The following is a 12,175-nucleotide window of genomic DNA, read 5'->3' as shown; positions in this document are numbered from 1 at the left end:
ATGATGTTGAAGCTGCATGTGTGCATCGGCTGGACTTCCATCTGGCCTTTCAGCCCTCCCCCTCCTAACGCTGCCTGGATGGATGGACAGCCCATGCATATAACCTGGGTGTTTCCTGGACTGACACTGCACACGCATGTCATCTTTCAGGCTCTATACTTAGCTGTGTAGTGGCTGCTATTCAGACCTCAGGAATGAGAAAAATGAGGCTCTTTGCTATTTCATTCCAGTGTAACTCACCGGCATCCTTGTCATTTGTGCTATTACTGTAAAAACCGGGCAGTTACGCTCCTCAAAGTGGCCGTTGCTGTTTTTGTTCCACTCCCATCCTCTCACTATTGTTTTCACGGCTGACCTGCGGTGCTCAAGTGGCACTGCAGGCTTGCTCAGTGCCCCAGTTGGGAATTTGTCAGACTTGCAGTGATTGAGTGACAGCTGGCTTTTTCGCAGCGTTTTGTTATTGGGGGGGGGGGGGGGGGGGGGGCTGGGAGATGCCAGATGTCGGCCCTAAGCAGGCAAGAAGGAGGTGGACACATCAGAAACGGCAGACACATGTAGCTAGAGGGTTTTGCCAGAACCTCGAGGACGTGGAATGTGTCTCTTGCATTTTATCTCTCTGTGTGTCATTGTAATTTTCTTACGCACTCATGCTCGTTATCTTGCTGCGAGGCTGCTGGTATCTGGCCCAAAAATCAGGCAGATGTTTCTGTGTCTTCGCAAAGAGTACGGAGCGAGGTCACGGCCGTGAAATCGCATTACTGTTTATGCTGACAAGGCGCTATGCCGGCGAGAGCCTGCAGGGCGGCGGTCTGAGCCAGACCCTACAGGCTGTCGTGCGCTCCCTGTACAACCGCAGTACGGCATGGAGAAAACCTGAGACGGTTATGTGAGGTGTCTATGTACGGAGCCGGGGATAGGTCCCGCCCTCGGCGTCAGGGTGCTGGGATGCGACTCCTCCACGGCGTCTCTGGGTTGACGTGACTGGGAGGAGGCGTGCAGGTCAGCGCTGTACCTGGGGGGCAGGTACAAAGTGGTAGGAAGACAGATGGTGTTGAAACGCCCCCCTCCCATAACCCTGGCTTTGGTGATGAAATCCCCCCCCCCCCCCCCCCCCGTGGTCCTGTCTTCAGTAATGAAATCCCCCCCCCCCATGCGCCTGTCTGTGGTGCTGAACCCCCCCCCCCCCCCCATGACCCCGTCTGTGGTGCTGAGTTTGACTCTCTCTAGAGTCACGCTGTCCATGGTGCTGAATCTGACTCAGCGTCCCGCTGTCACGCCACCCATGGTGCCGAGTCTAACACAGAGTCCAGCCATCACACCGACCTGTTACCCTGTCCATGGTGCTGAGTTGGGCTCCTATTACAGGTTTTTCATGATACTATCCCAGGTGCTACCATGCCTGATTCTGTCCCAGGTGCTACCATGCCTGATACCAACTCATCCCCTCCATGCCCCCATCCAGGGTCGATGTTCATGGCACTAACTTCTGGTCCTATCCCAGACAGTGCCGCTGTCTATGGTGCTGATCTGCATGTTTCCTGTACTTAGCTTGCTTAGGGACACACACACACACACACACACACACACCTGTGATTTTGTGAGGACGAGAGCATAGTAAATATTAATTATCAGTGTTTATATCCAAGTCAGTTCCATGTTGCACGTACCCATTGTTGCATCTTTGTGCCCATCTCCCATGCTCCGCCCCGTTATGCTGCCCGGATCAGACGTCACGGCCTTTGTTTCCACACAGGGACGCATCACCGGACTCACCGGCGTCATGGACTTCCGTGACGGCGGCTCCAACTCGCACGTCCAGTTTGAGATCCTGGGCACGAGCTACAGTGAAACGTTTGGAAAGGACGTGAAGCGGGTGAGTTTGTTTTCCTGAACGTGATGTCATAATCGTTCAGTGTCCCTGTTGCTATGCTCAGAACACCATCCCCTTACATTCTGGGGGAGGGCTTTTCAGGTCCGCCATCTTGGGGGGACAATTGGGAAAGTTCTCTCTGGGCCAGGGATGGGAGGGGGTGGAGAGAGAATATCATGGGGGCCCGTTTGAAGTAATTTTGTCCGAGAGCTGGACATAACAGGTGGTGGGTCTGGCGGTGATAGGAGGTACCTTGTGGTGCTGAAGACATGGAATATTGGCGGATTAACCTTGACTACCTTCACCACTAATTTTTGCTGGTAGTCAGTTTCTGACACTTGCGAGTCTCTTTGCTTTGGTGGTATGAGATGCAGCTTTGTTTACGAGGCACTGACAGTTTGAATGAGCTGGTAGACTACTTACCTTACTGGCTATGCAGGAAGCACCATTATTCTTAATTAGTTACATTTACCTTTGACTATTTAGCATATGCCTTTATCCAAAGTGACGTACAACCGCGAGAGCAGGGACAGCCAGTCCCTGGAACTGTTGAAGAGCAAAATCTATGAACCTCACTCAATCCATGGGCTATGTTCTGTGGATTTTGAATGAGTTTTGGATGTTTAATGCGAGTTCGTCATTGGGTTACCTGAGTAAGTTTTGTTCCCAGTGTTGTAACATATGACGAAGAAGGCTGACGTTAGGCTTTGTATCAAAAACAGCAAAACAAAACAAACCCTGTGAGTTTTAGGAATTTGCTCTTCAGTTGGGGGTGAAGGGCCTTTGCTCAAGGGCTCAGCAGTGAAATCACTCTACACACCATTTCTTTACATTAAGCTGCCGTAATCAAACGTGATGCGTACTTCAGGAAGTCTTTCACACGTCCTATGTGTTCATAGAAATACTCTTAAAACTCTGTTACTCACTAGTTATCAGATGCATACATTGGTCTACCAAGGAAAACGCAGCTATCATTAAAAACATTTTCTTACAGCATAATGCAAAGCTCTTGTGAGGTTAACATAGCCACAAGTGTGACCGAGCTCTCACCGTATGACTGCATCATTTGTAAATTGAAATATTTATATAATTCCTGTCAATAAAGAAGTGGAAATCAAAAAGTACAAATGGAAGCCGTTATTCAGGTGTTTTTATATGTAGACACTTTAATGGCGTTTGGCTCTAAAAAGATCCCTTTGTTATTGTGAAAATGAGAGCATCACCGTCGCTTTGCTTGCACGTTAATACCAAGGTTTTTTCTTGCATATTCTTCCTCCCCTCGCTTCCGCCCCCTCAGAAGCAGCCGTTGAAAACTAATTATCTGTCATCGTGTCTCTGATTTCAGGTATAATTTTGACTGCTGCCAGTCGGCTCTCATCCGGCGCTCACCTTTATGTCGGTTTACGATAACGTTAGGAAATAAGAGGGGAAAAAGGTGCCTGTACCTGTAATTACAGCATTTATCTCATATGACGCGTGAGACGCGGGCCTGAATACCTGTAAGATACCACAGACAGGTGTGACGTGGATTATTCTGTACCTGCACTATCCCAAAGGCGGCCAGGGAAATCCAGGTGTGATTTAGATCACCTGAGTAGCTACAGCATATTATAAATTATGCTTGATTTATTAACAACTCATAATATGTGGAATAATCTTTTAAGCATTTTAAGTCTTATATCTCCCTGTGTCTCTAAGTAATTTAATTTCCACTCAAGCATTGAAGAAGCACAAAGTGCCATGAATGTGAATTAATAATTGATTTCGTACAATTTTTAAACGGGTGGTTGGATCTGTTTGGATGCCTGTTTAAATAATACACTGGGACAAGTCAGTTTTCATAAATATAACTACCCTGTGTTTTCTGATAATATTAAGTTTTAATTACTCGAATGTTTATGGCCATTACATGTATTAAAAGTAGCAGAACATTAATAATGCAGATTTCGAATATATTAAGTATATTCTGTGAATCTGATCAGCTGATTGTGTGTTTTTATCGAGTTTTATTTAATATCAATTAGCGTTTTTGTCTGTATTTTTGTTTGACTTCTTGCTTTTGATGTCATCGTCGCATGGAATCCTAATAAGAAACTGCCCGGATATCACTTAATATACTGCAACGTGTGCCGTCAGTCCGATCCCATGGTTCTGTTCTGAGCGTGCCTGGCTCTAGAAGTGCCAGTAGAGTGTGGAGTTCGGTTTGAAATCGATGGTGCAGGGGAACCGCGATGGTAATACTTAAACGTCGATCGCCGAGAGCTGCAGACATGTTCTGTGGGCGGCTGGTTTCCTGGGAGGGAAGTCCTGCAGGAATTGCTTTCATCCGGAACCGAAAGCACAGGGAAGGTCCAGCACAAGGTGTCGGTCTGTTTTTTCTTATTTTTCTCCTCAGGAGTGTTAGAAAATTCCCTCAAAAATGAAGAAAGTGCAACTGTCTGCTGTGCAGGCGAGACTCCCGCTGTAGGAAGCCACTCTACCTCTACGCTGTCTGCTGCTGTCTCTATCGCCCAGTGTTTCTTTCCCCATTTTCTTGTTTTTGCTTGGTGCCCAGCCTATCTGTTCCGGCTCGGCCATCAGCGTGATGGAAAACAGGGAGGCGATGCAGCCCGCGAAGAGGCGGGACGCAGACCAGGCGGTACCGTAATGAACGTTTAATCACCGCGCATCCCGACTTGAATTATGAAGCCAATTTATCACATTATCAGCATTAGGGGCCGAGGGCCTGTGGTCATTTTTGCTGTACGCGTAAGACGAAGCTGGCGGCCTCACGCCGAGTGCATTTATTAAAAGCAATGAAAGGGAAGGACAGCTAATGGCCATGTCAGATGCACTCAACGCCGCTGTTGTTCATTATTACCACGGCCATGGCCTCCGCCTGAACCGCTGAAGGAGCAAATGGCATGACCTCGACACCACAGCAGGTGCTGGGCGCGTGGCTCCAACCCCAGTAACTATAACCAGAGGTCCACAAGTTGGACGGCTATCATTCTTGGGGCACTTGCATTGCATTCTGGGTAAATCCCCAGCCCCCACACAGTCAGCCATTATGCGGCGTACCTTTACCAATCTTTCCCTCCTTTTTAAAATTCTCTGTTACAGCCTTGGCCTGCGATCCTGCTCGTTCCCACGCCGTTCAGACAGGGAGCTTACTTAAAGAGGATGCCGATGCTATCAGATTAAAAATGAAGGAAGTGACATCACGGCTTTGTTCCACCTTCCGGCGTCTCTGCGAACACCCAGAGCGTGGTGTCTCCAGCCTGTGCACTGGTGAAGTCGCCCCCGGCCGCACACTGTGAACCAGCACATTAAAACCTCCCCTTTGCTCTCGGTATAAGTCTGGCCCCCATTGGGATTTTGGATCCACTTTCCGTTTTCTTTTGTTCTCACTAGAGGACCTTAAAGGAAACCGCTGGGATGCTGATTTGGCTGTCAGAGCTCAAGAGGGTGATGCTGGGGGCTGACGGGCGTTTGTGGGGCTCCTCCCAGCTCCCTGGTGCTGATTAAATCACAACTGGGTGGCAGCGGGCTGGGTGGGGAGGGCAGCCACTTCTTGTCTAACAGAGTGATAAAGGCGAGGGCTCATAATGACAGGCAGGATCCACACGAGTCTTCTTGGGAGATTGAAGGCGGGCTGCCTTGGGTTATTCATTAGCCTGCGGGGGGCGATAATGCTTTGGGATCAAGGTGAGATGTTACACAGGATCGAGGTTTCGGCCTTGACGGTATCGTAGCCCTGGCTGAAAATGCTGATGGTGGGCTCCTGTGCCCTCTGGATGAGAGGGTAGAGGGGGCATTTATGTGGAGTGTCCCGCATTTTAGCCATGGGCATTATGGTGAGAACCCCCCACCCATGATTAAAGCACACACCCGAGATAAAAAGTGCGCCAGGACAGCCAGAACGAACACTGGCCATGCATAATGCATGCCCCCCCTCCTCTGAAAAAGCCCATGCCGGTAAGTGCTTCTCCACTAATATCAATTTAGTTTTATTCCCCATGGCTTCTGTGTGTATTGTCGTGCTGCTTCGTTGCGTCTCTGAGTTGGGGCCAAGCCAAAATGTTAAACGACGCCCCTCAATCGAGGCGCCATATCGTTCTGTGCCTGATTATACCAACGATGAGAAATTAAAAGGGAAACAGTTCGTAGAAGTTGGGGAGAGAAACTCTTTATTCACTTATTTCTGACAGGAAGTGCTGCCAGAAAGTTTCCAGATGATTCTGGAGAGGGTGTAGAATCTAGTTGGGTCTGTGGAACGCGACTCAATTCCAGATACTTACTTAATCGCTGGAAGAGAGTTATATCAAAGAAAAATTTATGCATCCGTCCTGTGAGGAATGAAGAAATGACAGTTTTCTTTCTTTCTATAAGAGCCATCTGCATAGCCTTGTACTGGGGGGACACCTGTCAAACATCCTGCTCCACCAGCATGGACAGCTGAGGTGTCCCCTGGAGGATCCTGTACCAGTGACTGATCCCCATATGCCGTTTGGCTCAGTGACATTTTTCTGGCAACATAAATGAATTCACTTACACCCCCCCTACCCCTGGATGGCGCTATTGAAAAATGCTATGGTTTTCTGGTGACGTTTTCGAAAAACACACCCAAGAATAAGACCGAGATGGAAAACTGGTGCTCATACCGGTCATCCTTACAGAGCAAACAATCTGATAATGTTATGTTATGATTCTCTAGGGCTGTGATCTACATGCTGGTTCATTTATGCATGTTATTGACTGAGAATAGTGGAGGATTTTATTTGTATATCAGTGTTTTTTCCTGGATACTGGGATTTCTCTTGTATTAATTCAATTACATGCCTTATATTTGACTAGGGGAAAATATTTATGGTAATATGTTAGGATTTATTAAGAAAAAACCTTTTCCCTTATGTCTTCATGACTTACTTGTTATTTCTATTTAATTTGTTGTTTTATTAGTCATGCGATTGAGCCCCAGGTAGCATGGCTACGTTGTCAGTAAGATTCCCATCCTTTCTCCTTTTTCCCTCCCTTGCTATCTACTGCTTTCCCCTGGGATCATCTAAACAAGCAGGGCGCGGAGGAAACCTTTCGCTCCTTCTCGGAGCACATAAGCAAAGTGATTATTTCATTATTATTACTCATGCGGGTAAAAGCATCTCTGTCCAATTTCCAGTTTCTGCAGGGACCATTATGTCAAAGGGCCTCACACAAAATGTGTCAGAGTAGCACAGTACAATACTCAGGGGTCCAGGCAACCTGAGACTTGCATCAATTTAATGTTTCTTTTTAATCCCCCAGGGTGACAGTTCTGTCTGCTTTGTTTGCTTGAGTCTTTTTTTACCCAGTAGTGCACGTGTGCGGTGAATATATAGCTCTGTAGCTAATGGCAGGTTGTATGAATTAGCCATCGACTCAAGGGGGAGGGGCCAGTTCTGTGCACTCTGTGGGCGGAGCCTAGTAGGACTGCCTCCCAATGTAGGGAGCATGCTTGCATGAAATCAGTAAATAAATACAGAGATTAAATCCCTGCAAAAAACAAAACTAGTCGCTGTTCCCAGCGTTTGAAAGTACATCCCTGCCCGTTGATGTATATGCTTTTGTGAAGCATGAATTCTACATGTGAATGGATAAAAATTGGTAAGTGTCTCCTGGATAAAGGCATCAGAAAAACCCTGTTCTGGTCAAATTTTGCTTTAAAGCTTAACCCTGGGTAGACGTCAAGAAATGAAAAGTTTGATGCTGGTGAATCAGAGGAAAGGTTACGGAAAGGAAGAAAGGGGAGGCTGACGATCTGCGCGACCCCCCCCCCCCCCCAGCTCACCGATGCCATCCGCCTGTCGCTCGGTTTACCTTTCCAACGCCACCCTGTCTTCTCATGTCTTAGCGTGGGTGAAGAATGTGCCTCGTGTGAAGGGGGGCATCTTAACAAAGCCTTTTTGTGCACTCTTCTGAAAGGTGTCACTCAAAATGGGTTGGGTTGCAAAATCCTGAGGGTCTCTGGCTTTGGCAGGAATGCTCCTGAGACGCTGCATATGTGTATCAACATTACTCAGTGTTCCAGAAGACGGGAAGATACATAAAAGGACATATTGTGGGCATCTTGCCGGTGACCATGTGTGCCTCTGGGCAACCTTTCCAACTTCGTATCAAAGCCCAGCTCTGCAGAAACATTGGGCCCGATCAAAGGTGAGGTGCGCCTCCTGTAGACACATAACTAGTAATACACACCTTCGAAAAACGTGGCACTCGTAGGAGCATGGGACCAAGGGTGGGGTGTAAGACACGGTGCCGCTTAGAGAATCTTTATGATTGGGACATTCAGAATAGGCCCCATGAATCCCCCTGCTGGTCGACTGCTGCGTGTGTTCCTCATCATTAATTAGAACCCAACAGGCAGGTTTGATTCAGAACCGTAGCTGTCCGTGGCTCACCTAGGGAAAATGGCTGGGCATGCTGACCTAGAGGGAAAGCAAGCTTAATGGGACTTGTGCCCCAAACAACCCCCCCCCCCCCCCCCCCCAATCCATATATAGACTAAAACAGCGGCTCGTATGCTTCAGGAAATGATGACTTCTTATGTCCGGCTCCATTTGTAGCCATAATTTGCGAGCCACTCTCCATGCCTGCCCGTGGCACCCCGAGACATTCCGCAGGTACCTCCCCTTCAGAAGGTTCATGGAGAAGAGCATTCCCCAATAGATTAGCCGTGCCTTTGAACGCTCGTTAAGCGGTTTATTCTTAATGAGAAGAATGTTGTCGAGGTGCTTGGGGGGTTGGGCATTCGGACCTGCTTAGTCCTCACCGTCCCCGGTCACACGGCGGATGCCTTTGAAGTGGGCGGCGTGCTGTTAGTCACTAACGAGTGTTGCTTTGATTAGCATTCCTGCGACTTTGATACGCCTTGATTAGGCGAGCAGCACTCTCTCCCAAACCGGCATGACCTCCACCGCGCTGTCACACGGGGTGTCACTAATGATCTGCCCGTGAGCAAATCTGCTCATTGATTACACCGTAATAAGCACTGGGACAATGCTCAAAACTGCCGCATACGTCACAAGGACATCGTCAACAATGGGACGAAGTGCATCTGCTCTTTTCAATGGCATTTTTCGACGTTTGTATACAAAATGAAAAAATAAAGGGAGAATGAGAAAGTTGGTTTTTGGCTCCGTGTTTTGCTCCAAGGATCCAAGAGTAGGCTGTCTTTGCACAGGAGCTATCTTACTTTGAGGAGAGCCACCCTCAATATTTAATGAAGTTATCAGCTATCAAAGACATACGATATCTGTGCAGGGAACGTCGGAGTCTGTAAATAGCGCAGTGAGTGGACAGGCTGGTTTGATGTTTTATTGGTCCATTTCCTTCTATGATTAATTAGCTCTGTTTTATGAATGAGCAGGAGCTGAAGGCCATCATGATCGTGTTTTGCTGTTGCAGATGCCAGGTCTTATTATTTTTTTTTGTTCTTTGGAGATCGTGGACAAGGAGGAGATCACCTGCTGCGGAAGGAGTGATTTCTCCATTGATGTTTTTCAGTTTTACTTTGGTCTAACAAGTGGTGCTTTCTGACTCTTCTCTTACCAGGGGTAGCTCGGAAGGTCAGTGACCCCCCCTCAAATCAGACGTGCAGGTCAAGGTTTTTTTCCTTCGGTCTGCCATGGATGCACCCAAACATGAACCGTCCGTGCGGTGCGAGCCCTTCTGAGGTACGGCGCCCCCATGTGCATTAACCGCGCGCCGCAGCTTCCTGCCGCAGATACGGAACGCATCTGGCCGAGCGTGTTCCCCGAAGCGCGGGGTGCCTGTTGTTATGGTAACCAGGAGTGTGCGAGCAGACCTTTTCATGTGCTGCACAGCTTAGGTTCCTGTTGGATCTCTCAGCAGCATTTTAATTTATAATGCGCTGTCTGTTAAGACAGTTGCAAAAAGGCTTTTTTTTTTGTTTGTTTTTCTGTGTTCTGCTCCGAACTTCAGAATAGCAAGTCTGAAGAATCTGTCTTGGCCTTTGCTTTGACCCTCAGCTTGCCTCCAAGAAAACTTTAGCAGCATAAAAACAGACTTTTAATAGACGTGAAACAAAAATATAGGAAAGGTATCGTCAGCTATGATATAGTTACTAACGTGTGTAATTCGTAGCCTAGCAATCGGACCTTTAAAATGTACAGTATAACCTTCGAAGAATTATTCACATTTACTGTTGAATATGGAAGTGCCATGATATCTGTCTCTATATAAAGTGCATGGATGGATTGATGGATGGATGGATGGAGGGATGGATGGATGGACGAACGAGCTGGGGGCTTAGAACAGAATAAGTATATGATCCATTTATGGCATTCAGTGCACTGAGTTGTGATCTGTCAGTTGTAAACATGCATGTAAATATGGCTTAGCCCAACCTGAGATATTCGTGGTTTTTATGCTGATGAACATGGCTACTGTGATAATGATTAGAGTTACTATGATTATTAATATTGAAATTATATTTAGTCTCAGAAAAAGGTGTGTGTTTGGGGGGGGGGGGGTCAGTCCAGGGCAAGTGGATGAGGGTTTGTGACAGGGGTGACAGCAGGAATTATTCATTGGGGTGGCCAAGGGGTGGGCAATGATTTTCATGGGGTGGCATGGGGTTGCTGTTGTTGTTATAAGATAAATCAATGGATTAAAGTTTTTACAACTCTGGTCATTCTGGAGTGCTGCAGTGCAGAACGAGGGAAAGTTCCACACAGTGAGCGGTCCGATGTTGCACCTCAGCTTCCCATGGTTTTGCTTCTGAAATTAAATGTGTACAACTGCATTTTGGGGTGGCCAGAGGATTCCACATTAAACGCCTTTAATATTGCTGTACGATGATCAGTTTCACATAAGGCTGTTAGGCTGAAAAAAATACCATAAAAAAAAATCCAAAATGAGCTTATAATGGAACACCAGTCCAGGGTGTCTCCCTGCCTCGAGCCAGGTGCATCCTGGGATAGACTCCACGGCCACTATGACGGGTTTATAGAAGACGAATGATAATATTTTGTGAAATATGAACTTTTTAATGACTACAATAGAAAAAGGGCCCATGGCTGAATGTGGTGTAGTGATTAAAGATTTCTACCAGCTTGTTCAAATCCCAGAAGATCTTTGCTCTTGTGCCCGTCAGCATGGTACTTAACCCGGAACGTTCCGGTAAAAGGCCCGGCTGTATGAATGAATACAAATCTGCAAAATCCCTTAGGATTAAAGCACCTGCTAAGATAATATATAGTGCAAAGTGTAGTGCGTTATTGTAGCCGGCAATAATTGCAGCTTGTTTAAACTAGGAACAAATGTGTTATCTGTGAAGCCTTCGGAGAGTCCCCCGTTTTTGTAACGCAAAATTGCCAAATCATTTGCTAAAGATTATTTGCCCATATATATATATTTTATGAATGGACCAGAAATGTTTGGTTTCGATGTTCAAAAATCTGCCACAAAAAATCGGACTCTTCTCCATGCGGTGACCTTCATTTTCCTTTTGATATCCGCCATGTTTTTTGTATCATGCTCAATCTTTATATGAATTATTCCGGGCCGTGAAAGTCAGTAGGGTGACTGAGTTCCAGGTTACAGTGACGCCTCGGGATTGTTCCGGACTGCGGGCCGCCCAGATTTAACGACCATGCTGCACTCTGCTGTTTATCGAAATGCCAAATAGGTCAAGTACTCCAACCATCTTTTCGTTCTGGCACACTCACCTGTCTTCCTGACTAAGAGCCGTAATATGCGCAGCTTATAAATACAAAATCCTTCGCAATTTATTGAAGGCTCCTCAAGTCAGTGATTTCAGCTGGCCGTATAATAAACTCGAATCCGCCGCTCTCAGCTCTCAGAACTGCCACACTCGGCGGTCTCCGTTGCGATAACCACTCAGCAACGCAACAACTGTGTTTCAGGTCCCTCGCGTTCATAAGAGAACCACTTAAAGTTATTTATATTCCTGTTAGATGGCAGCAGTATTTCCATATCCAAGTCAAGTAATTTCATCAAGACCGGAAATGATGGAAATTAAGGTTAAATTCTTAGCTTAGCTGGTGGCTGGTTTCATATACTCCTTTAACGTGATTGCTTGAGAGTCCTTTATTATATAATTTCATAATATATAGCGCTTATCTGAGTCAGAGATGATGTGATTTTAAGTGTTGCTTTAATGTGAAAAGGTGTAATGACTTTTGGGTCTTGAGTGGTTCATGTTGGTTCTTATCCCCCCCCCCATTTAGATTTCTGAATAAAGGGTATTATCATGTTTGTCATTAAAACAAGAAGGTACCATTTGTGCGCTTGTAGGGGGGTTGC

General features: G+C 46.7%; 1 protein-coding gene across 2 annotated transcripts in view; it reads left to right on the top strand.

Moving 5' to 3' along the window:
• The window catches only part of grid1b (glutamate receptor, ionotropic, delta 1b), a 248,834-nt gene that overhangs the window by 201,651 nt on the left and 35,008 nt on the right, over positions 1–12,175 (top strand). For both annotated transcript variants that reach the window (XM_048986745.1, XM_048986746.1), the window contains exon 8: positions 1,754–1,873. In XM_048986745.1, coding sequence (XP_048842702.1) covers positions 1,754–1,873 — 120 coding nt within the window. The remainder of the gene's footprint in view (positions 1–1,753; positions 1,874–12,175) is intronic.

The sequence above is a fragment of the Brienomyrus brachyistius genome, chromosome 20, assembly GCF_023856365.1.
Source record: "Brienomyrus brachyistius isolate T26 chromosome 20, BBRACH_0.4, whole genome shotgun sequence".
Classification (NCBI taxonomy): domain Eukaryota; kingdom Metazoa; phylum Chordata; class Actinopteri; order Osteoglossiformes; family Mormyridae; genus Brienomyrus; species Brienomyrus brachyistius.
The sequence above is the reverse complement of the archived record's forward strand: the minus strand, read 5'-3'. Positions and strand labels throughout refer to the sequence as shown.